The 27,029-nt window shown below is 39.5% G+C and overlaps 1 protein-coding gene across 3 annotated transcripts; it reads left to right on the forward strand.

Moving 5' to 3' along the window:
- Positions 1-17,202: 17,202 nt before the first annotated feature.
- On the forward strand, positions 17,203-25,377 carry LOC147881351 (filament-like plant protein 4). Of its 3 annotated transcripts, none has more exons than XM_087402452.1 (6): positions 17,203-17,591; positions 18,661-18,811; positions 19,492-19,654; positions 19,745-22,370; positions 22,564-22,621; positions 24,234-25,377. In XM_087402452.1, exons 2-6 carry the CDS (start codon positions 18,710-18,712, stop codon positions 24,894-24,896), a joined length of 3,612 nt encoding a protein of 1,203 aa, XP_087258578.1. In that variant the 5' UTR covers positions 17,203-17,591; positions 18,661-18,709; the 3' UTR covers positions 24,897-25,377. The 3 variants fall into 3 exon arrangements, with proteins under 3 accessions (XP_087258578.1, XP_087258577.1, XP_087258579.1); XM_087402451.1 differs by lacking the exon at positions 17,203-17,591 and adding an exon at positions 17,633-18,238; XM_087402453.1 differs by lacking the exon at positions 17,203-17,591 and adding an exon at positions 17,633-17,854.
- The last annotated feature ends 1,652 nt before the right edge of the window (positions 25,378-27,029 follow it).

Below are 27,029 nucleotides of genomic sequence, written 5' to 3' on the forward strand. Positions count from 1 at the left end.
CATATATCTCAAACAAGGTCTATGACCACTATTGTACATTTTACTTGGATATTTATAAAGTGGCTCGGGTTTTTCCTTTGTACTCCCCAAGGGTTTTCTTCATCCATAGCCAAAGGGCCTAGTTTGAGTCGGGGTGTTGGAGATATATATATCTCACCCTAACTCAACCTAGTCCTCAACTATATATATGTCCGTGATACATGAAGAAAGTACTACTTCTTGGAGAAATCTTGTATCTCAATCATCTCTCCCTCTTCTTCCAACAAAAAGCAAGCACCATATGGGGGAGGGGGAGAAAAGCTTAGAGAATTTGGCTTGGAGGTGAATTCTTGACTATTGTCTAGAGTGACTTGAGGTGCAGAAATCTCATGATGCCTTATCTAGCACCATAGTTTAACGATCTCCACTATTTCAATACTATTGTTCTACCCAAGAACTCACACAAAACAAAATTTTACTCATGGAATAAACAACATCATGAGGATATGCTCCTCATGGATATATACAAAAAAAAAAAATCATACATGCATCACAACTCTTGTGATGCTTCAAGTGGAGGCTATCACAATGAGTCTCTACTTCTTATGCAAGATGTAGTGCTTTTGGAGTAGACTCAGACTCTTCTTCCTTTGCAAGTTTTGATGCTACTTCAGCTGCATGTTGTTTTCCAATGATGGTAATTAAGTCTCAAACAGTTTCACCCTTAAAAAATTGTAGATCCTCGTCTGAATATTTGAGCTCTAAAGATTCTTTTGATGAGACCTGTGGCTCCAGTGAGAAAATTTCATTGAAGATCAACATGCAGTTATAGGCAACTCTCCACCCACATCGATGCCCATCCTCCTGCTCCACTACTAAATGCCTTTGGAAATCTAGTGAGTCGTTGTCTCGAGGGGTTCACCTCATAAAATTTCAGTGTACCACGGGCATTCAAAAGGAGGGGTATTTTAATTTAACTTTTTGGAAAATTTTGACAAGTTTACAATAACAGGAGGGGTTTTTTAATTCAACTTTAGAAAAAAATCACTTAGTTCATAAGTAAAGAGGGGTGTTTTTATTGGGGGTGAAATTTCAGTTGAGGGGTTTTTTGAATTCCCCTTGAATGCACATGATACATAGGGTTTACCCCCCGAGGTCTTTGTACTTCCCTATTTCTCTAGTAGATACCAGCTACTTGATCGACCTGCCCATCATGACATATTAAAACAACTTAGTGTGTCTATTGCATAAGATACATAACATCGAAGTAAGAACATATTAGTAGAACACTTACATTTTCACTAATCCATAATGAAAGCCAGCATTTGAGTTGAAAAACCAAAAATGTTTGTCTTCAAGGTCCCAAACCACCAGGCTTCAATGTGCACTACACAAAGAGTTAATAACCACTATGATTTAACACAATGTTTCCAGTACAAGATGAAAAACAAGGTTCAGATGATACTTACATTCGTGATATGCCATAAACAAGACTCGCATGCCCTCTAAATGTAGAGGTTGCAACCATTTGCAAACATCAGCTATCGTCTTTCTGGTCTCACTAAGGATAGGAGGAAAGAGAGAATTTAGCATATACATATGTGAGCTGCATTATCAATAAAGAATAATTATTGTGTTTGACACAATTCTAGCAATGCAAGAGGAAAACTAAGTAGGGGTTTGTTTCTTACTTCTCATGATATGTTGTAATGATAACTCGTGCCTCATTCATAGGAACAAGCTTCAGCCATTTTCAAACATCCTCTATGGTATTTTGTTTGTTTTTAAGCACTTTAGAAATAAGAGGATTAAGCATATATGAAACTCTTTGTATAAATTTAGGAAAGTGTGCTATAACCTTACTACAACAAAAAAAAATCGAGTATTAGCTTGTTAGGTTTAATCAAAATACAAAATTATAAAGCCAAGGAAAAGTTTGCATCAAACCTAAGGATGGCTGTAATGACTTTGTCATTAACCTCTTTCTTAGGATTCAAGAGGATTAAACTCTCCTCTTTACCAAACGCAAAAGTATGAGGTTGTTGTCGAATTAACAACGTAGCATTAAATGAACTTCCAACCTCCTGCAATGTAGTCATATTTTCATGACTCATCTTACTTAGAGAGTGAGCTACATTGTATTCTTGTTCGCTCTCTATGTCCTCCACATTCTCCTCCTTCTATAAAAATAGAAAAAAGTTACGATATTTAGAAATCCCAATTAAGGACTTTGTTAAACAAGCATAAAAGTAGAAAGATAAGGTTTCATATCTGTTGCAATGTAGTCGTATTTTCATGACTCATCTTAGTGGGAGAGCCAACTATATCACATTTTTCTTCAAATAAGCTTGCTATGTCCTCCCATCCTCCTTTTTCTCTAAATAAATAAAAAAGTTATGAATTTTACACATCCCAATTAATTCAATTTTAACAAAAGACTTTCTTAAACAAGCATAGAAGTATAAAGATAATGTTTCATACCTGAAGATATGCTCGTTGTCCCTTTATAAGATCTTTTGAGGCAACATCACTATTATCATATTCATCATCTTCATCGTTGGATTCCTCACCGTCATCAACATCGTCATTACTATATTCACCATTTTCGTCATTCTCGCCTTCTCGATCCATCTCTATGCCAGCATTCTTTTTATCATACTTAGTTGTGAGATGAGCTAGGGTTTCCAAGTACTTCATGTAGGGATTTCTTTCAATAATATTTATAGGATATTCTTTTCTTATAAGAGCTTCAAATAAATAGTCCATCCAAAACAGGGTGACTACCCATCTTGATGGCTGTAAAAATTCAACTATAAACATATATTTCATTAATTTTGGACCTGTTAATATACAAATTCATTTTTATAGGTACTTTTGGACTAGTTTTTTGATAAAATTTAGGAAAAAACCCTAGTATTCAAAACACACATAAAAATTAAAAAAAACAAGCAATTTTTAAGAGTTTTGTGAATGAAATAAAATAAAAATTATAAAATTTAACGTGACATAGTTTACATAAAAAACACTTGTAAAATCTTATTAATAGTTAGATCAATAAAATAATTTATTATAATGTAAATTAATAAAATAATTTAAATGCATGAATAAATTAATGTATGTATGTATGGCCCATGCATGACATTAATTTACCATGAGAGTCCTCTAAAATCTTCAAGATACATAATGGTATCAATAAACACCTTTTGAGAGTTTAGAAACGCTAAAATCTAGTAGATATGGCATCACACGATGCTGCACATGCATGCATGGAACGTACATGTCCTTGGTTCATCAATGGAAGGCCATTAATACATATGATGGGACCATTGCACTGCACTTGTCCACGTAACATGGGCATGTCCGCAGGGCTTTTAGTTGATTCGTGTCATGTGGGATTCACACTGCAACTGTTGAGAGAGGGGAGGGAGGGGGAAAGAGAGAAAGGGAGGGAGGTAAGAAACAGAGGAAAAGGAAGGGGAAAGGGGAGGTGAGGGGTAAGGGAAGGGAAGGAGAATGGGAAAGAAAGAAAGAGAGAGAGAGAGAGAGGGGGGGGGGAGGAAGGGGGGAGGGGGGAGGGGAGTTTAGGGGAAGGGAAGGGCAGGGTGAGGAAGGGGGAAAGGGAAGGAGGGAGAGGGAGGAAGGGGAGCGGAGGGGAGGGGAATGGGGAGGGGGAGGGGAGGGAAAGAGAGAGAGGTAAGGAAGGGAAGGGGAGGAAAGGGGAGGGGAAGGGAAGGGGGGGAAAGGGGAGGGGAAGGGGGATGGGGAGAGGAGGGAAAGGGGAGGGGAGGGGAGGGGAGAGGGAAAGGGAGGGGAGAGGTGAGGAAGGGAAGGAGTGGAGAGGGGGCCTCCGTAATGCATCCTCTAGTGGCCAACCCCCTAATGCATGCTTTGGGAAGGGGAAGGGAGGGGTGAGGAAGGGAAGGAGAGGGGAGGGGTCTCACTAACACATGAGCCCCTACACACACACAAACAAAAAAAACAATTGTGTGTTTGGTGGCCGCAGTCGCGGTCGTCCAATTTGTGTTTTGGATTGGAAGGGGAAGGGGTGAAGGGAAGAGAGAGGGGAGGGAGAAGAGAGAGGCAGAGGGGAGGGGAAGAGAAGAGAGACAGAGGGGGGGGGAGGAAGAGGGAGGGGGGAGGGAGAAGAGAGAGGGAGAGGGGAGCGGAAGGGAAGAGAGTGAGAAGAGAGAGGGAGAGGGGAAAGAAAGAAGAGGGTAGAGAGGGAGGAGAGGGGATACAAGGGGAGAAGAGAGAGGGAGAGGAGAGGAGAAAAGGAGAGGGGAGAGGAAGGGGAAAGCGAAGGGAGGGGAATGTGAGAGTCTATATATAAGCCACGGAACCCTAAAGTATTGAATTTCCTTTGGAAAGAAGCCAGTAGTGTCAAATGTCGTTGTTTATCCAATGGCATATTGGCAAGATAAATACAAAAGGAACTAAATCAATTTTGAAGATTTTCTGTTAGAATTCACCAACTTCATCGGACAACAGGTTCCATCTTTACAGGAAGGACAAACTACAGTGGTAGATCCAGACCGACGTATAAAGGATGCCAAGTTCCATTTCTTAACTCACTACACATTTGAGCCAATTGATGGGAAACACTTTGCATTTGCCTATAATGTAAGAATCATAAAAAATGTCTGATTGAGTTAGAAATACTTAATCATGATCTTCATGCAGTACAATGGAGGTCCTCCTGATGTGGAAGCTGGTTTTTGGGATGAGTAGCATGTAGCTATAATGATGAAGACCTCTCTAGGATTTCACTGTGTGCATTCCTACACATTGTCACATACATACACGTACTATAGTTTTGGCTACTTGCAATTGATCTTACAAGAAAAAAACAATAGCATCAATATAAATGTCTTTCATATTAGTTTAACAATGTTAAAATACAAACACAATCACATACATATGCGTACTATAATATTGGCTACTTGCAATTGATCTTACGAGACAAAAAATCATAGCATCAATATAAATGTCATTAATATTAGTTTAACAATGTTAAGATAAGTGTTGATGTCACCACCAATAAAAAGGGCAAAATAGTCTATGGAAATGTACATGAAAAGGTTGAAATAACAGTCCAAAGACTTGGTAATCTATATCAATAAGTCTGTTAAAGTTTGATTCAAAGCAATAGAAATAAACATTTAATAAAAGGAATTCCTTAAATAGTGACAAATATTTTGATGTTAATTTCAATCATAATTTTGACAAATTTATATTGAGAATGTATACTATGGGTTTTTTCGATTGCTAATCCAAAAAAAAAAATTTAATAATAATTCATTTTACCTCCCCAAAAAAAAGTACAAGTTTGTATGAATTGGCCCTAGCGTAAAAGGTTGGGATTGCACCCCCAAAGGAACATAAATATATGTATTGGACACTATAGCAATGATTCAAAGGTAAGAGGCTTAAGAAGATTTAATATCAGATTCTTCCATGTAAGAAATTCCTAGAGATTCAACCCAAGGTTTGACTTTATACAAGCATACAATTTTAGGAAAACTTTTGAAATTGTCCTTTCAATGTGGATAAGCATGGTCGGTAGCCACATATATAAACAATAGTTTGCAAACATGGGGAGTAGCACTTTGAGGCACAATAGTGACGATGAGGATGAACCACAAGAGAATCTTTCTTATGTTTAGTTGGAGGATGAGGAAAATGGCATGGGTGATTTAACTTAGAGGACAGGGAAGATGAGATATGCTCTAATGAGCCTGCTACTTGATGGAGCCTTTTGGGGTTGGATAGCATGTAGCTACTATGGTAGGCTATAAAAAAAGTTTTAGAATTTTGATCAAAATAACCATCACAAATGTACTGGGGGGGGGGGGGGGGTTCACTATGTGTAAACCCTATATATCATGTGTATTCAAGGCCTATTTGTAAAACCCTTTATCTATGCGTTTATTATGAATAAAATGCACCCTTTTTCTATTCAATCTGTGGATACCTCCTTTATATGATACCCTTTTGTATGTGAAAAATGTGTAAAAAAGTGATTTAAAACTCCTTTTGTTGAAACCATGTGCTATGCTTACATATTTATGGCTGACCCCCCCAAGCAAATGGAGTAGTGTAGAGCTTGGATAGATTCAGGAGAATAAAGAAGTTTTGTTTCCTATTAACATTTATCTCTTGCCTTTTAGTTTGTGGACTTATGATAGTAGTCACACTTGGAAATAGAGAGGTATTAAGGAGATAATGTGAATCAAGGTTAAATGAATTTCTTTAAGGGAGTGATCGGAGACATTGTCCTTTTTCATAGTGCAACTATATTTTCCTTTTGCACGTACACACAAATTGATTTAAAATATCTTATGCTAGACCTATTGCTCAATCCATTATTCTAATAATTAGAATATATAAAGGAGAGACATGATTTATCAAAATAAGAGAGGCATGGTGACTAGGGAGAAACATCGACCATAATAGGTATGTGGAATGCCATGGAGAGTAGGGAGGAAAGTAATATAAGCCTCATGATAATAAAAGCCTCATGTTATTCTCTCTTTTTTTGCTTATACTAGTTCCTAAAGAGGTACCCAATAGAATAGGCTTAATATGGAGATAAAAGGTGTAGACAATATGAATGCCCCCACATGACTTGACATATTTTATGGACTGATCATTTTCTCATGTCGGTAAGCTAACATGCCCTTTGAATATGGTTTAGCATATCTTCTCCTCTTATGGATTCTTAGAACTATTATGGGCACTATTTTAGAAATTACACTCATTGGTCCAACTAGGACATGAGTAGTGTCAACATGATGCCCTTGTTAACTTATATTTGTAGTCCAATCAATTACCATATTGCATATGGCATTTGTTTTTTATGTAAAATTTAAGCTACTACACCTTTGTAGTTGTGGACTATGTATTATTGGTTGCACCATCTAAATAACACAAAACACTCAGACATAAATTTAAGACTATGATATGCATGAAAGGTGTTCCCTCATTTGTAATCAAGAAACGGTTTGTTATGGTGACAAATCAATACTAACCATGATTTGAAGTTAACTAGTTTAAAGTTTAAACATGCCTACATAACATTTAATATGATACTAAGTTTCACAAAGCAGGCTATGTCATATATCCAAGATCTACATCCTCCAAAATTTATATAGTTTAAAAATCATTAAAAATGTAAGATGCAATGTACCTATAGAACGATGGACTCCTCTAGCTATACTATACAAATTGCGTAGAGGCCCTAATGCCTTCATACATCTTTTATCTATTGCGCAAGGCATCCAAGAAATATCAGAAAGTTGGTCGAATTGGTGTCCAAAGAGAGGCTATCGAAAGTTCACTTTCTTAATTGGCTTTGACTTGTCTTCTGATGTCCTATTATGCTATTGAAATGTGATATGTCATGCGCATGCCTCTAATTATCAAGATGTTGGGTTTGTCATGTAGCAAGTTTGCTCAATAGTCAAAGAGAGAAAAGAGTGCTATCAAGAAGCATGTCCAAGTGAATTGAATGTAGAGGAGGTGCTTTCTATAAGGGACACATTAACAAATTGTATCTTATGAAGCAATGTTTTGATTTATGAAGAAACAAATGTAAGCAAAGGTGTGGAACGACCTTGGGGACTAATATGAATTCTTGGAGATCGAGATCATTTCTCTTGACTAATGAGTATCTTATATTCTTTGTGGCAGGATATTATGGACTAATGAATCTTATATTGTTTATGGCCGTGTGGGAGGATCTTATGGACTAATGAATCTATTATATTGTTTCTGGTCGTGTGGCCAATGCAGTTCCGACTTCTAAGTCGTGAGGATCTTCTCGATGGCCAAACTGTTTTGTAGCATCAGATATGTGGAGTCTGGCCGCTCGCCATTCACTTTCCACTGTCGCAGAAAACTGCCCCCGCAGCGACATCTCCACTACAAAAGAAGAAAAGGTTGGTCATGGCCCGCATCGACCGCTCCGGAGGATTTGCAGTCCATTTTTTTATCGTCCTCGTGTCCCCTTCCGACACAGAACGATCAACCAGAAACGTTACACCCGCCGCCCTTGCGCCGTCACCTGCTTTAAAAAAACGTTGGGAATGCGGTGGTCACGGAAGTTCAGTGTTTTCGTCCGTTGACAACAATGCCATCACCGTACCTTCGAAGCTCGAAGCTCTCTGCTTTCCATCGCATAGCTATTTTATGTAGAGCGCTGAAGCAGTAGGCGTTGCGCAAGGTCGTCCCTTGTGTCGCATTAGAGACCGCATCTCTCCCTTCTCATTTTCGTGTTGAAACTACGTGATAACTACTACATATTCCTTGAACACGAACATAACCAATTCCATCATATGTTGAGAGAGAGAGAGAGAGAGCGCACCAACAAGTGATTTAGCACTTTGATGGCAACTTCATAGCACACACTAAATATGATCAACTACCAACTAAGAACGAGAAAGAACACCTACTTAAAACGAGGTGTCCCTATATTTATACCAAACATTTTGATATGGATGGATGGATGGATGGAGAGAGAGAGAGAGAGAGAGAGGGGATGAATTACCATTCTTATTATCATAGCATAAGCTCAAGCCTGTGTGTGTGTGAGAGAGAGAGAGAGAGATTTGGAAGGTTTTGAATCATGTCGTTTATAATGTTAAATTCTTTATGAGGAGAAGCCCCAAACGACATACTCCAAAACTCAATGAAGTTTCTTGTTACCCTTTAGAAACAAATGATACAACTTTGTAAACGAGTTTGTAAGGACTCAGGAGATGTGGTCTGACTCACAACAATTGGTTTGATTTCATCAGAATGTGTTGATGTCCTACAATGTCTTTGTATGACTACTTCTCACTATCTATACAAACAAAACTAACCATGAACTTTGAATGTTCAAGACATGGATCCCTCTACTTTATGATACAGAAATTTTCAACACTGTCATTATCAAAGAGCATGTCATGAAATGCTAGCTCTACCAACGTTGCCCAGAGTATCAAAGCATTAATAGACTATGCTAATATGTCCCATTATTGTAAATTTTTTAGAACACTTTTAAGAACTATGATAATAACATTTTTAAATTTTAAAAAAACTATGATAATATGTACAATTATTGTAAGCATTTCTAAGAATAAAGGCATATTACAGTTGCCATTATTCACAAAAGTCAACATGAAGTACTATGTCCATTGCCTATGAAACATCAAATTAGTCTTGTTCTTTCCTACATGAAAATATTAGCCATGCTTGGTAGACCTAGTAAGGCAACTAGTATTCATAGAACCATTTTGTCCTATCATCACCCAAATGGGGTGTAATTTTTTTAGCCAAGATTAAAGCATTATGGCATGGTCAAAGTTGAAGCTCATGCAAAGAAAAATAGAAGGGATGGAGGATGAATAACACACTAATGGCCTTACGACATTAAAGCCAACATCGATTAAACATCCTATCCAATCTTCCAATATCAAAATGTAGTGTTTACAATGTGCTTTGATGAGGGATATGGTATGATATGATAAACATATACTTACAATGATCTCAATTAGATTGTGATCTACCACGTTCTCTCAAAAGTAACATTAATTTTTGGGAGATATGGTGAACTCTCATGCAATCATGTCTCCATAAACCCAAGTTATTTTGTATCAAACCAACTTCTTGTCAAAATCCTTAAAGCTGAGGTTTAGACATGTAGAGCCCTAATACAATCACAAGCATAACAACCATGTAAGTGCAGAATATACAACTTCCAATGGCGAATATGATAATGACCCATTATTACAAATTTTAAGATGTTAAAGGAACTAGAGTCTATTATTTTTTTGATGATGTTCACACTCAATCATTTTCCTTATAAGCCACTACTCTAGTCCCAATAATTGTAGATATGACCAATTGAGTACACAATTTTCTTATAGCAATTTGCAATCCTTCCTTTGGCTCCTAATAAAGTGGCAAGTGTAAAAGTTTTCCTTACTTAAAAAATTTCAAGATCCGTGCCTAAGTTTTACTCGTCTCCCTCCTTTATAACATGCTAACCAAGGAGGTAATTTCAAACTAACTTGTTTATTTAGCCCTCTTATTAGTCAAATAAAAGGAGTATCTATTAGGTGATATGGCTTGGAAACTCAAATCACTAGTTATAATAACAACTCGTGGTTCATTTGAATTCATGATACTATTTGCACTTCCATGTTGAAACTATTGCTAATAAGAATATAATTTATTTTGGATTTGGTTTTGTGCTTTCAAAACGTATAGGGTAAGTAAATTTTGTTAAGAGACCAAATATTCAATTGCACATTATGAAGCATCTTTAGGGCATCTTCATTAATTTGGAACTCAAATTTTTCCTTGTATTATTGGGGATATCTCTAAACTTTGATATATCAAGAATTACCCATGAGCTTTTATATCTTGCTTCCAATTTGGGGTTGTGGAAAGAATAAGATTACATAGATTCATGAATATCTATTTCTAATTTCATGTTAAAAACATATTTTAGGAGATTTTGGATTATCTAGATTATATGAGCTCTTGAAGTTGAGGCATTCAAATTGTTGTCCTTAACAAAGAATAAACGTTGATTGCCAATACGTATTCCTCGGGTTTTACTAAACAAGATTTTGAATGCATGGCTATTCAAACTAAGAATTTTTTAAATCTAATAGACCTTACTCTATACGAATATATTTCCACCTCATGCTACATTCACTAGGTTATTTCTACTGCATCCATCAAGGAAGTGTTATTGGTAGATAACACTTACAGAGGAAGACCAATGGAATACACCTTTCAAATTTGCAAGGCTAGCAATGATAATTGTTCAATTCACCAATCCTCACAATCTTCAAATAGGTGGATTTGGGATATCCAAGGGTGCAGTCAGCCTATCATGTCATGTCTTGTACCTCAATAAGCGTCTCATGTCATGGTTTGTACCTGATAAAATTCCATGGCACTGTGAATGTGTTTTGAAATCTTGTCAAAGAATTCCCTAAGTTGACAACTCTAGCTAGCATGACTAGAGCGATCATGGAGTCAATTTGGATGAAGGTAAATGCATTCTTACACATGAGACAAATGCACATATACTATTTTGTCTTTTTAAATTTCTCAAAACCATTCAAGATCAAATCTAATGTCTTGGGATTTCTAACAATGAATATTTTTGTGAAACGTTGAATGATGTAAAGAAAATTGAATGCATATATGATCACGACTTGTATTCTCATATGTAAGCATTGAAGAAATGGAAACAAACCAAGCATTGAAGTATTTTCACAAAGCCAAAGGGAATCACAAATTAATTCATTGTGTCAGAGATGATCATTGTTGATTACTAGGTGACAAGTTTCTAGTAAAAGAAAAAGCTTTATGTTCATGATGAAGAATTTAGTGAACCCTACAAAGCTTATGAGACACAAGCATTAGTGATTACCAAGTTCAAGTGGATTGTTGCCCAAAGGAAGGAATTATGCATTCCAAGATGGTAATATTCTTTAAATCGTATTTGAAGAGGAATGGTAAGCCATGTTCGAAGAGGTTAGACTAGATTGCATCTCAAACAAAGATGGGAACATGTGAGCATGGATTTTTTTCATTGATTGTTAAGAAATGTGAAGGGAAATAATAGCATTCTACTTGTGGTAGATAGGTTTAGGAAGATGGAACACTTCATTCCATGCAAAGAGAGACTAATTCTACAATGGTTGTTAATATGTTTTGTAGTGGAGTGATAATAGGTCATGCAGTAATCATGATGCATAGTTCAAGCTAGCATCCACAGAGAGATCCAAAAAATAAAGTTGTACGTATGACTTTAGGGAATATGCCCACATGCATAGTAGGGAAGATTATGCATACTTGCTACAAGCAAAGTTTTCTTATATTAATAACCAACATTAACTTATATGATTTCTCCTTTTAATATCACAATCCCAAGTTACTTATTATAGGTACAATAATAAGGGTCTAAAAAAGAAACCAACTTGCATCTACATTATAGTTTCTCACATTAAGATTTATGGGCCAACTCATAGCTATATACCAATATAGAAGGTCAACAGAAGGTCAATCATTCCACATAACCATTCTAGCCTATCTGAATCCCTTTCTTGTACCCACATATTTTTTAGTACTCAATTAGCATACTCACTAATATCAATTTTTGGACAAACCAAAGGTCATTTTTGAAATTTGACATTCGTTAGGCTGAGCCACTAGTACCTTATCTTTACAATGGGCCAATCTTTTTTGTTTCCTACCATGTGGCATCACCAAATCATGATCATCATAGGGTCTAGAATATTGAAGTTGTAGATGCATCAATCCAATGTGCAGCTCCATGTAAGTACTTCTCTCATGTTTTGTATGATGTTCCTCCCTCTTCTTCAATACAAGCGCATAGTTTTCTCAGTCCCACCCACTTCACATAGTCCCAACATGGTCTCATAGCAAGTCGCAGCTAATTTAAGCACGAATTGTAAAACTTCATGGCACTACATCTTGTTTCTGTTGTTGGAGTGAAGCACGTAGAAGCTTCATCAAAATCAAGACATTTGCAAGTGCAAAAGACCAATCTTGCATATCCTTCTACAAAATTGTTGCATTTTTTGTAATTTTCTTCAATATTTTGAAAATTTCTAAATTTGCTTTTGTAGTTTTTGCCAAAGATTTAGAAATTTAAAATTTTGTCACAAAAAATGAAAATTTTGGTTCCCACATGAAACCTAAATAGTTGGGACTGTTTTAAATGCATTTGTAGGTCTGAAAATCTTGAATTTGCATTATTATGATTAATTTGGGCAAAACTTTGTTAATATTTACCAAATTTTGTTATCTTGGGTTGCACACTAAGCAAAAAATAGCTAGTACAACTCTATATTGCTGTGCTCTACAAAATAGGATGATTAACGACTAAATGCAAAATTGGGTTACATTGGGATACAGACACCTATCAATTTTCAAAATTGTAGTAAATTGCATGTTAGAAAATTGGGCTTTTAAATTTGTAGTAGAAATTTAAAAAAAATTGTATAAGATTTCCCATTTTGGCAATATGAGATGATTTTGCACTTGTGTCTAGATAGCTATGTAATTACGTCTACAACTCCGGGGCATCACTACTTGAAAGCCCTATCTATGATATGCCTTCAAGGATTTTTTGATCGAGAATTTCATCCACATCACTATTAGAAAACTAGATTAAACCACCCCTATCCCAATGTGACATTTATATCAATGATTTGAACGATTTCATATCCTCCTATGTTTTTAGCCCTCTATGTTTTCCTCTAGTTTGAATAATAGGGGATCTAATTTTTGGAAGTTACGGCAATGTAGCAAGGGCAATACTTTATCACAAAGAAGAAAATATAAATGTTTCTATGATTATGAGTCTTATGATGCATAGGCATGTATTTATGTTAAATATGTAATCTCTCTCACAAAAATAGTGTAGAATTCTTATTGAAAGAAAATGCTCAAAGATCTATTGTAGTTCAAGGGTAAGTGTAAAATTTGGAACTCTAGCTCTCTACCTCAAGTCCATGCAAGTTCAATTTTGTGAAATTGTGTAGCTAGATTATGTGACTTTTACTTGCAAATGTATTTCTAGTTGTGGGAGGTATAGCCTCTGACTTGTGATTGTACATAGGAAATGGTAATATAAAATCTTAATCCATGCATCAACTTAGTTAGTAATTTGTTCTAGAATTCAACCTTGTAACGTCATGTGTCATAGACCATGTACGGTTGCTTTTGCCTCTTAGCCTAGTGCATCTGTACAATAAATGGTTGTATTTTGTGACACCTTCAAAAAGGGATTTTTTAGAGTTTGGATTTTCTATGCAAGTCAGTAATTTTTCGATCCCCCCACGCAACACACACACATGCATACATCATTTGTTCACATTGAAATGGTCCCTGGTGGACAATGAGGTTAGCAATACCCTCCTTGAAATGGTCCCTGGTGGACAATGAGGTTGGCATTACCATCCTTAGTGTAGGGTGAGAAAGCACATAATGGTGATGACAAGTCCATCAAGGGTAACATAGTAATAGTGTTGAAGTCCCCCACAAAGAGGGAAATTTCCCCCTTTAGACTTTAGGCGATGTTGCTTACCATCTCATAGGAATTACCTCCTTTAGCCCTTTCGAGGGGTTACCTTACCATCTCATTGGGATCTAGACTCACCTAATATGAAAGCATGGCTTATGAAAATTCATTGGGTTGAGTGTGTACTTGAGTAAAAACAAACATGGGACAATTGTACAAAGACACAAAGGGTGTGGGGAAATAATGAGAGTTTGGCATGCTTATATATAACCCTTTTATAGGGCATGTACACCCATAGATATAGAAGTGTGGGTGACACTTTATGTTTGTAGAGGATCCAAAAACAAAAATATAAATAAACCCTCGACGACATGTGCAATTCAATCATGCTAAAACCTTGACAGCATGTGCAATTCTATTTATTGATATTAACGAGGGCAACACCATAAAAGGGTTTGGCCTCTAAAAGAATAATCTCACACATGCATGCGCATTCAGAACCACCACCTTTCACTGATGTATTTGAGTAATGGCAATCAAAACCCTCTAGGGGCCCTATAGTACCTAGGTCTATTCTTATGAGAATGATGATGGGACCATAGGGCATGGTGCCCCTAGGGACATGCAATAATTGTAGGAGCATTGGAGCTATGGGAGAATTTTTCCCATGTCAAACCCTCAAGGACACATGCAAATTTTATATGTGGGATAGAGGGCATGTGTAATTGTACCGGTGGATATTAATAGGTGTGATTGTATTCGGGGGTAATGATAGGTGTAATGCTACAAAAGAGTTTGGCCTTTACAGGGAAAAGCTCATATACTCATGCAAGTTGTGAATCACCTCCTTGCGGCCAATGTTAACTAATTGACGGCAATCACACGCCCCTCCCCCTCGAGGGGGCTCCTTTAAACATTTGACAGTGGCTTAGATAAGTCATTTTCTCTTGCATTGCTAGCAGTAATCTTATATGTGCTCTTGGTTTTGATGATAATAGGGCTGGGTACTAAGGAGTCAAACATGAGAGATTTAACTCTTGATGATAATAGGCTTGGGTACTAAGGAGTGAAACATGAGAGATTTAACTCTTAATGCTAAGGTGAGGCTATGGTTAGGTCGTGGTGGCTTCTAGGTACGGTATCTTTGGGTGTGGTGAGAAACAAGCCCCCCCTTCCAATCGCCCACCCCACAATGTCATCTTTTAGAGTTTAGGGGATGGTCGGAATTCCCAAGGAATGAGGGATCCATAGGGGGTATATGGGACGTAGATGGGCCAACTCCAATTTGTGTGAGTAAACATGTGAGCACTGTGTCAAATGTATCGCCCATTTCTTTTTTCAATGTTCATACATTACAACACTATATTAAAGCATGAGCAGATTTGGGATCCTTAAAGGATGAGTACCTTAGTGAACTTAAATTTTTTTATTAAGTGTGTCTTTATGGGGAATGATAACAAAGGGAAAGGGTGTGTACTACAACTTAGAAAATGCTACACAAAAGGGGAGTGCTACAAGATGCCAACTAGAAGCATCTTGTAGCACCCTCATTTCGCTATAGGATGCTACATAGAAAGGGGGTACTACAACTACTTGGCAGCTTGTAGTACCCTCGTTTTTGCTATAGAATGTTGGGCAGTACAAGTTACAACATCTGACACGAAAGGAGGGTGCTACAAGATGTTGAGCAACGACAACTCAAGTGGTTAGAGTATGAGTTGGCTTAAGCAGCTACTACGGGCGATGGATGCAGAGGGGTGACTTGTGCTGCTCATGAAGGCTTGCTCGTATTTTCTAATGAGGCATGACATTGATTTTTGAAGGCTATTTCAGCCACTCGCTCGAACATCAAAGTCTCTAGGCCAATTAGAATCCTTGGGCATTGCAATGCTAGGCTTGCAAGCCTTAAAACGGAGATGCTGGGCTGGTGTTGTTACAGAGCTGAGAGGAAGAGTTCAGCAGGGTAGTCACTATGGGGCACTTTCAACGGGTTGCTAGTGGGGTTATCTCAACCCCACTATCATACACGAGGAAGTCCTCTAAGCTCTTCAAGTGGGCGAATTGTCATTTCTTCCCCTTGATGCACTGCCTCTTCTAGTGCCATTTCTCCCCTGTCAAGGGTGGAAAGTATATCTCCCCTGGTACCATGAAACATTTGCCAACCTTAGGGTGGGTGCATTAAAAAATAACACATCATCATTCTCACTTGTGGAAGACGACCTTGGACTAGATTGCCATTCAACAATTGGCATTGCCATAGACACATATAGATTTGATATGTGCTGCCACCTGTCATGCCTCGTGACTTGTCGACAACTGCCAAACTTACCGCATAAACCAAAGTGCATTTCAAATATTACTTTAGTCCAAAAATTGGAAGATCTACTCTTCCCTTTGGTTGAAATCTCCACATTGTTCCCATGTTTAGAGGTGTGAGAATTGTGCTGAGGGTGGCTTTGTGTACACGTGGTGTAGTGCTATAGATTCACTCTAGAGGTGCATGTTTAGAGGCATGAAAGCCACAACGATGACGGTTGTGTGTACACATGGCGTGGCGCTATTTGAGCACGGATCGTCAGCTTACATAGATCAAGGAACACATATTGGTTGGTGGACATTACCTAAACCGATAGATGGCATGCAAAATCCGCTCTCCCTTGGGCCATTGATCGCGTACGGGTTGAAAAAGGTGTCTGATGGTCTACGGGATGCTTGAGGCTTTCCATGTTGAGAAACTCTCGAGGCTACAACTAGGATGGAGGGGGGCAAGGGGGGCTACGAAAGGCCGAGTCCCTCCAATGGTGATGCCCTTGTGCGATGTAAACCCAGCTCCTCCCCCTTTTAAGAAAAGAGAGGGCCCTTTTAAGAGGAAGGAGGGGGGGGGAGGTGTCACATTGAGCGGAACAATCCAACTAACTAAAACGGTCATCGCTGCATCATCATCATCATCTTCTTCATCTTCATCTTCATCTTCACCATCTCGTAATATCAACACTTTCCGTCCTCATCACTTTGAACGTCCCCGAGCTCTCTGGCTATGGCGGACCCCTCGTCCCTCGCAGCTCCCCTTTCCCCCTCCGTCCATCCCTGTCTCTCTCTATCCCCCCCCCCCCCGGTCCTCTCCATCCCCCCCCCCCCGCCTTTTCCCTCCCACCATTACTTGCATCTTTTCTCACCTCCATGTCAATCCCCTCGCCGCCTCTTCCCCTCGCGTCCCGGGAGAAAGCGAGCTGCCTTTTGCGCGATTCTCATCGTCAATCTGCCGGATTTGGCAAGGCAAAAGAGCGAGACAGCGAGGAAAAGAGCGAGAAAAAGAGCGAGCGATCGAGCGAGCCATAGAGAGAGAGGGAGAGAGAGAGAGAGAGGGAGAGAGAGGGAGAGAGTAAGTGTGAGTTCATGCGAGAGTGTGACAGGGAGAAAGAGAGAGAGACAGAAAGACTGTGACTTCCTATCTAAGTGATTCTGCCAAATTTTACGCGGGAGCTGTCCGTCGCATATATGGTGAAACGAGCTGCCCTGGAGCCCAATGCCCCAGCGTTTCAGTGACGTTCAACCGGACATGGTGAGCTCCCTACCTCCATCCACCGACAGCATCCAGCCCCTGGTGAACCGTCCCTTGCTTCTTAAGCTTGTGTGCTGCTTAGAATCCCTTCATCCTGCTGGATGTTGCTGCGCAGCAGAAGATCAGACGCTGATCCGCTTGCATTCAGCAAGCCATAGCACGGCACTTGCCTCATTGCATTGAAATCTGCATGTTAATGTGGTTGCTTAGCTGAGCTTCAGTTCAGCTCGCAAGCATTGCATGGGGACGCGCGAGAGTGCAAAGTAAGCCAGCAGCTCCAAAGCTTAAATCAAAATCTTTGCATCCAGCTCTCACAACCGGAAGCTCCTCCCCGTTGCTTCGTTTGAATCGATCTTTCTCTCTGCTTGTGTCCTTCCAATCTTCGTGCTTTGAATCAAGGTGTCGAGATGACCATGTCTCTCTCAAGCTGTCGTTAGATTCCCATATAGGGCCTCCATTTCTTTGCTCTGTTCTTCCGTTTCGAGGCTTTTGTGTGTCGGATTTGTGAGCGCCAAAGAAGTGTTTGCAGCCGTCCCAAAATAAGCTACGGCGATTCTAAAGATTTCCCGTTTATCGGACCGCCTTAGCAATGATCGTACTTAAGATGAGTTCATGCCATATCGATCTCATTCACCGACTCCGGAATGGTAAGACCATCCATCGATCAACGTTCTGAAAACACCAAATTCTCTTTTTCTAAAATAGTCTCCTCCAACATGCTTCTCTTTCCGTTTCAATTTTTTCTTCAGTCGATCAATGCTTCCAAGTGCTGAAGTATGCCCTTGCCGTGAATTTTGGTGACGATGTGCAAGAATTCCAATGTTGGTCATCTTGCAAGCTAATTTGATGAACATGGCCTTAAAACGGCGTCCCCTTTTCCCTCCGCCCCGTAGTCTTCGTGTATAATTGTTCGCCATCCATGGCACGCCCTTAAATTAAATCAAAAGGCGGACGATAGGAAGAATTTCTGTTGGCATCATGTCAATGAATTTAAAGACCAAAAGTTGAAATTATAATCTTTAGAACGGAATGGGATGCGCATTAATGCTAATTTTCCAATTTTCTGCAGACTCATGTCACGACGTAGAAAGCAATTTTGAGGTGTGCATCTTCGGAACATGGACAAACGGAACTGGCCCTGGAGAAGAAAGGCTTCAGACAAGAGCTTAAACTCCACTGATTCAGGAGAGTTATCTCCAACCAGGCTGTCGGAGGACCAAGTATGGTTTCCAAGTTCATGCTTGTGATAAGATATATCATTAATGATGATTGAACGACTATACTGAGATCTGAAATGGCCTTTGATAAGGAGTAGCAGTTAACGGTCAGGAACTAGGCATGTTGCTCAATTTAAACCTTTAGATGCGTGTAAAAAGAAGCTGGAGAGCGAGTGTACGTTACAGGTTTGTTTGTCTTTGGTATCTGAACTTTGGATTTCAGGACACACAAAACACCTATCCCGATCTTTAGATCTTTACAAACAAGGTTAATCCCTTTGAAAATAGCCAGACTCTTGTCCAGAGGTGCTTTTGTGGTCATGCATGTCCCTGAACCGTCCAGTTATACGAGACTATACTAGGATGCCCCTAGATGTGGGATAAGTCACCAATAGAATAGAACAAAGGGACTTGTTATGATTTGTGGACATATTCTCGGCTGTTTTTGACTGTCAGAAAAACACATCTGGTCTTTCTGGTCAGTCGGGAAAACGGTCTGGTCTTTCTGGGAGGTGGAGATTTTCTTGTCTACACATTATGGCTAATTTTTTGCCAAAATTACAAGATGCGTTCTAAACATGGTGATCATTGGCAGTTGCATTGTTTTCTAAGGTGGCCCTCTTGATATAATTAAATCGCATATTTTCTCAAAGATTGATTCTCCTGGTTTGTGTTTATTTCAGATTGTATCGGGGTTACTGGTGGACCATATGCGGATTCCAGATGCTGCAATGTTGCAGCAGCAGCAGCAGTCTGAGGAAAAAATTAGACTTCTAAATGAAAGACTGCTAGCAGCCGATGACTTGGTCAAACAACATGTGAAAGTGGCTGAAGAAGCTGTGTCAGGTATGCCTTCAGCTTTTGTGCTGGAAAGCTTAGTAAAACTTTTACATATCGCTTCATCTCACTTCAATCAACAACAATGGGCAATTTCAGGTTGGGAGAAGTCTAAAGCAGAATCTGTGGCCTTGAAGCATCAGCTGGATGCTTTGGTGGAGCAAAAGCATGCTGCTGAGGACAGAGTCACTCACCTAGATGGAGCCTTGAAAGAATGTATGCGACAGCTGCGACATGTTCGGGAGGAACAAGAGCAGAAAATACATGAGGCCATCGTAAAGAAAACCAGAGATTGGGATAAATTACGATCGGAATTTGAGGCAAGATTGGCTGATGTGGAGCAACAGTTTATGGAGGCTGGGCAAGAGAATAGGATTCTCTACAAAACTGTCAAGGACCAGGCTGAAACAATCACAGGATTAGGCCAGGCTCGGTCCCAAGCAGAAGCCAAAGTGGAAGTGCTGCAGGTTCGAATTGAAACATTTGAAAAAGAAAATGCTTCATTAAAGTATGAGGTCTTTATTTTGAACAAGGAGTTGGAAATACGCAATCAGGAAAGGGAGATAAACAAAAGGTCTGCAGAGGTTTCAAGCAAGCAGCATCTGGAAAATGTTAAAAAAATATCAAAACTGGAATCCGAATGTCAGAGGCTACGAATTTTGGTTCGTAGAAAGCTGCCAGGTCCTGGAGCTCTGGTTCAGATGAAGCTTGAAGTTGAAGCATTGGATAAAGGGGAAAATAACAGGTGGAGGTCAGGCGGTAAGGTCACTGGCTCACCAAAAGCTTCATCTGTAGAACCCCTTCAAAAACCAGAAAGTGAGTTTCTTTCAGAACGTTTACTTACTATGGAGGAGGAAACAAAGATGTTGAAGGAGGCTTTGACCAAAAGAAATAGTGAACTACAAGCTGTGAGGTTGATGTGTGCTAGGACTGCTGGCAAGCTGTCTACCGTTGAAGATCACTTTGATACTTACTCACATTCTTCAAAGTTATCTAAGAGTCCCATGATGGGCCATGGTATTCATTTAGAAGCTCCAAGTATGCTTAGCATCAGCAAGGAACCAAGCCAGGCTTCTATGTCTGAGGATGGAAATGACGATGACCGTAGTTGTGCAGATTCATGGGCATCAGCCTTGATCACAGAACTTTCTCATTTCCAGAAGGGAAAAGGCACCCACAAGTCCAACAAGGTATTTGAAGAACGAAATTCAGATATTCTTGGGGATTTTATTGAAATAGAACGTATGGTTTCAATGTCTCCCAGAAGGCAGGTAAAGGCTTCTGCTGAGCTCAGTATACTCGAAGAAAAATTGGAGAAACCAAGTACAACTGCCACAAAAATGGATTCAACCTCAGATGAGGTCCTTGCAAAGAAAGAAGAAGAGCTTCAGACAACCAAGAAGGTGTGCCAGGAGATCAGCAATAAGCTTGCGACTGCAGAAGAGCAGTTGAGCTTGCTGCGAACAAAGAATGCCACCAATGAGCTGAATCTGTATAGCCTCCAGCAGAAGTTGAACATGATTTTTGAAGCTCAAGATGGAAATGAGGATGCAGATAGAATTCTGGAGAATGTCAAAAATGCAATTGCAGATGCCCACTGTACATCTGTGACTGGGCTTCAAGTTCATGTCATGAAGCTCTCTAAAGTTTCATCTCCTGGTCATGTTTCAAACTTGGGCTCTCCTGAGCGTCCCCACATGTCTTCGTCTTCAGATGGTTCTCCTCAAGCACATGCTTCACCCACAAGGTCTGATGCTGGAACCAAAACCTTCACCATTGGCCCAGAGCTCACCTCAGCTGTTTGCAAAGTAGTCCGTCTTGTTGAAGACATTGCTTTTTCCACAACTTCACACCGTTCTTCTGTTTGCCTTGAAGAGCCTCAGAACAATCCTCCGTCTGATGGTGATTGTGAAAGTCGCTGCAGTGATCATCCCAGTATGCAAAACAGACCTATGGAGCTGGAGGCAAATACTAGGAAGTTCATTGCAGCAAGTAACCAATTTTTGCATGGGAAGATAGACTTGGTGCAGTTTATGGCAGAGCTTTCTTCTGTGTTGAACCAAATAATTAAGGTAGACTTCTCAGTAGCTTTTATCTCTTCAAATAGAGCGTTGAAGTCTTCCTGCAGTAGACCAATACCTCAACCTGGTGTGCAAGAAGATTTTGGTGAAGCAGATAGTAATGCTTCTGATACAAGCAAATCTGATGGGTCTGAAAAATCAATGGCAAAGGTTGCTCCTGCTGATGATAGAATATCAGACTCCAAAGAATTTTGTGCTCTGGAAACCGAGGAGGAGCTTAGGAAGGTCCGGGCAGAAAAGGCCGCTTTGGAGTCGCACATGAGAGCAGAATTTTCTAGGATGGCTAGCATAGAAGAAATGTTTGTGCAGTTGAAACAAGAAAAAACTGAGCTAGAAAATAACTTGGAAGAAGAAAAGGAAAAGCTTGAGATTGTCAAGGGCCAGTTACATGATGTAGAGCAACTTGTTGTCAACTTGCGAGTGCGGCTTGCTGCTTCAGAATTATCAAAGAATCTGGCAGATGAACGCATCTCAATTGTGACTGCAGAAAAAGAAACCTTGGAATCTCAACTGAGGGATAATGAAACAGAGTTATATCAGATGCATGAAAATTTGGAAGCTCTGGAAAAGAGTGTTACGGAGGAGCACACAAGGAATCAAGACTTGCAGGCCAAATGTGAAAGCCTTCAACAACAGCTCCAGAAGTAAGTTAGTCTGAAGCAAGACCGTCATTATTCTCCTTTCTATCACTTTACTTTTAGGTCTATGAGAGAAGGGTATGATTTCCCTTCTCTACATCGATTATCTGATCCTACTCCTGCAAAATAAATAAGGTGGTGTAGATATGTTAATTTTGCCTTATTCTCATCGCTAATTATTTCTATATGATTTCTGCAGGGCTAGCTTAAAGTGCCCACGATGTGCAGTCATTCTTGATGGAACAAAAAGTAGCAAGGTGATTCTATTTCCTTTTGAGTTTCTTCTTCACATCTATTTCATCGTATACATTCGAAAATCACTCTTTAGAATATTACATAAAGTTTCTTTCATATAGAAAATAGCATATTACCCACTGTACCTACTAACTCCTTTTCATTAAACTGCTATAATCCTGGATTAATCTAGCTGTATCAAAATGGGGTTTGGGATGGCTAACTATACACTCAAGGAATTAAACACTGCAAAGGGATCTACTACCATCTTTGTTCTTGTAAACAGAGGGTAATATGCAGTTAGCTTTCTTCAGGGAAAGAGGGAATGTGCTCCGGTAAACTTTACAGAATAGCAACAAAATCATACGTAGAAGAGTGAAATGTCTATAAATCATGTTAAGACATATACTTCTTCTAAATTGTGATGAGAACAGGCAATTATTTCATCTTTTGGTTGTCCATTTCTTGATGCAGGTTTATCACCTTTTGTGAGAAGGTGATGACTTAAGTATGGCATTGACTGTGCTTCATGTATTTATGGATTGTCTTAGGTCCTCAGGTCTTTCAATGAGTAGGTGATTTGACATCTGTGGTGAGGATTATGGGCTCAACTGTGCATTTGTGATCATTTTAATCTGAATGAAATGTGTTGCGTAGATAAAACAGAATCAGAATACAGATCACTTTGCATGAACACTGAGTATGTTTATCCCAAGATTAACACACAATTTCTCCTAGAAAAATACCCACGTATCGCATTAATTAAACTTTTCTTTACAAAACCCTGTTCCAGGACAAAGTGATGATGATAGTTGCTATCTGTCCTTACCACAGATGAGTGTGTCTTGGAATCATAGCAAACCAATTGAACAAAAACTGGAGCAGGGAAATCAAATTCTTGTCAGAACTAATGAAATTCATACTTGATATTTTCCCCTTAATCCAGTAAGCCCTATCGAAGAAGCCAGCTGCATAAGATATTGTCATTCAGACATGTCTAAAGTGGTTGTACGTTAAAGATAAAAAGGAGCAATAGAGGCATAAATGATTTGAGAAAGGTTTCATATTTTTCCAAGTCTTTTCCCTGAACAACTGGGGACATATGTTATGCTCAAAGTTCCAAAGGGTCTTCTGCAAAGGTGATATTCTTAGTTCATGGAGGTGTTTTCCATCTTCAATCTATTTTCTGGCTCTGCTTTGGGCTAGCCAGTTATACTTTGTGTCTGTAGTGATCTATTTTGGGGGAAATATAAAAATAGGTGGAATATAAGATAATATTTTAACTACCCCATCAAAAACTACAGATTTTCCACGTTTTCATAGCTTTCTCCTTTGGTGTTCGCAGTCCGTCCCCTTCACTAAAATGAGATAACCTCTGAATCTTGTATCTCTGGAGTCTCAATATGCAAAAACAAGAGCTTGCAAGCATTATCTATCATGACCACAGAATATTGGAGCTTGTCATGACATGTATAGTATGAAAGAGGAATTTGTTCTTATAAACGTTTTATCATTAGTAGTAACAGGATTACTTTTCGGTTACACAGAAAATCCAGGAGGTGACACAAGTAGAAATGTTCTCAAGTTCATAAGTTAGGCAGCCACCATATTGAATGCCTACATGGATTTGTGCAGGATCAAGGAATCGCGGATGCAACAGAGAAACTAGCAGAGTGTCAACGAACCATTCTCGTTCTAGGGAAGCATTTGAAGGAGCTCGCGTCCCCAAGGGAGCCAATGCCTGTGGTCGCAGATTCATCAGCTGATCAGTTGGATGTTATTGAACGAATGCAGTCAGGAGGAGACTGGCTTCATCAAAACCAAGGGAGTCCATCAAAAAGGGAAGGAAATGAAAGAAACCCCACCAAAAATTCAATGGACCAAGAGGGTGTCTCACCTGCTATTAAGAACGCAAATAACAAAGGCCAAAGGTCTAAACAGAGTACATCTAGTGACCCTGGTGAAAGTGCACTATCTGATGCTATGGATGAAGAGCTAATAGGCATTGCAAAAGGTGGGCATGGTTCAGGGAGGACAATATCAGATCTATTTGGTGACAAATCCCTTGTTCATGAAGACTACATACGGGTCGTAGCACAGATGCCAAGCTCACCAGACACAGAGACAGATTCCAAGCTTGTCAAATACATTCCAAAGCCAGTATCAAAAAAGAAGATTCCACACCTATTTTCTGGCATAGACCTTTCCAAGTCTTTAAACCAGGCACCTCTGTCTTCTCCACAAAAACATGGAAACAGTTTCAGCAGGTTTTTCTTAAGAAGCAAGAATAATCGGTAGTGATGCTGAATTAGTCCTCAAAAATTGCCAGCAGGTTGAAAACTGTCCTTGCCTTGGCAATCCATCACATCTGCAACTTCCTGTGGAAGCATTCAAACCTTGAGCATATGGAATTTTTACAGGCCACTAGAGAATCAAAATGATTGATATAAATACTGAAATGCATAATTTTATTCATTTGTGTGGGTAGCTATACTGTCATTTTTTCAGTATCCTCCATTTAGGCTTTTGTGAGAAACAGATGTTTGTATGTAATACATGAAGAGTACCTCATATTTTGTGCCAATGTGGTGGACTGCTAGTCCCTGTGCACCATGCCACTTGGGTGGATCAAGTCTGTGATTTACTTTCATTGTATAACATATGGAAGACCTTATTTGATGTCTTCCAGCCTTCCAGGTTGATCAACCTCATAAAATACCAACCTTTAACTCTCTTCTTTGTTATTTTTAGTTTGAGTTCTCCAATTTATTTTCTAATCATGGTGATACTATATGCGGACGCATATCGACATCCTGGATCTTTTTTTTGTCAGAGTTACTGATGAATTCTTGAAAGGATATTATGCACAAATTTCTACGTTGACATTTTTATCTTCCTTTCACTTGCCATTTGAAGGATGGATTGTGTGTGTGTGTGTGTGTGTGTGTGTGTGTGTGAAGCTCAAGATATGGAATCTTTGTACAAATACGATGCAGCGGAGAGATCATTTGACAACAACGATAGTGCAATAACCAAAGAATAGACACAATAGAGCAGAATAAAAATTTTGTATCAAATACAACTGATGGTATTGTCCACCCGTGCGCTCTCCAGTAGAGCTTCGATGGCAATCTAGACAGTCTCTAGATGGAGGACTGGAGGTAGGGGTATTGGCATTCGATGTTGAGGCTTGAGAAGTGGCCTCCTTATATAGCCCTTCGTAGTAGACCAATTCCACCACATTGGTGAGCTAGCGGTGGCACATGCATATTGACTTAGCACAATGTGTGACTAAGTGTGAGGATGGTGGCACATGTTTGCTTGACTTTCGCCACCAACCAAAGACCATTGACCACCGACCATCAATCACGCGCGCAAGGGCAAATTCACACGCGAATGATCGCGCGCATGCAATGGAGGGCATACCCCGAATCCTATTGTTGGGGACGTTGCCTCCACGCCCCCATCGGGGACGCTGCCCCTGAACCCCCATGGAGTACATTGATCCTTCTACCATCTCCTAACCATCAAACGGTCACCATGAGACCTCATCTAGTGTCAAAACTAGGATCCTACCAATGTCCAGTGCTCACACCATGCCTTCTCCTCATAATGGGGGCCTTGCAAAAGGGCACTATGGTACATATAAAAGGTGGGCATTGCACATATACCAACAATCTCTAGATAAGACTTTAGTACATTGTTTCACAAAAATCTCAGTTTGGAACAGAAAGACTATATAGAGGGACAGTGCCCAGCATATAGAGGGACAGTGCCCAGAGGAATCACTTGTTATATCAAAGAGGATGGGAAAATGACTTTTCGTGTTGGAGAAGAATCAAACAGTATATGTGGCTGGAAATAAAAAAGGCAGAGAGAAGCTGTTTATGGCACGTTGCAGTTTCATTCCTCAATGATCTCCCATCTACAATAACAAGAGAAATATACCTAATACACAACCTTTTTCATATGGAAAAAGACATTCAAGAGTGTTTCAGACAAGGCATAATTGCTATAAGGGGCTTTGAACACTAGGGCATCCCCCAAATAAGCAGCTGGGACAATATAAGGCAAGAATCTACTCTGGATGAAAGACATGGACATTGACTTGAAGAGAGTAGCACAGAATTTCACAGCCCAAGCGGACATCAAGAGTATCACATCAAGAATTTGTGTCAGACCCATAGAGAGGATTTCAACACTAAGACGGCCCGAAAAAGCATTTGGGACAGTAAAATGCAAGACTCCAAGTGGAGATTCATCATGAAGAGAGACAAATGTGGAGCAAAATCTCAGAGAGCAGGGAGACGTCACTACCATGGGAAGGCATTCAATCTTTCTGGACGTTTCAGCCAACAATTATGTATCTGTGCTATTCATTTTAGCATCTTATTCTACACATGCTCAAATTAGGTCTGACATAGTTCATGA

The sequence above is a fragment of the Dipteris shenzhenensis genome, chromosome 31 (assembly GCF_047967505.1).
Source record: "Dipteris shenzhenensis isolate YYH24624 ecotype China chromosome 31, Dip_SZ_1.0, whole genome shotgun sequence".
Classification (NCBI taxonomy): domain Eukaryota; kingdom Viridiplantae; phylum Streptophyta; class Polypodiopsida; order Gleicheniales; family Dipteridaceae; genus Dipteris; species Dipteris shenzhenensis.

What these genes read in the sequence shown, in the direction of transcription:
- LOC147881351 (XM_087402452.1), top strand. Translation starts at nt 18,710, where the DNA reads ATGGACAAACGGAACTGGCCCTGGAGAAGAAAGGCTTCAGACAAGAGC. An exon ending in CCAGGCTGTCGGAGGACCAA is followed by an intron (nt 18,812 to 19,491) that starts GTATGGTTTCCA and finishes TGTTTATTTCAG; the next exon opens with ATTGTATCGGGGTTACTGGT. An exon ending in CTTCAACAACAGCTCCAGAA is followed by an intron (nt 22,371 to 22,563) that starts GTAAGTTAGTCT and finishes TGATTTCTGCAG; the next exon opens with GGCTAGCTTAAAGTGCCCAC.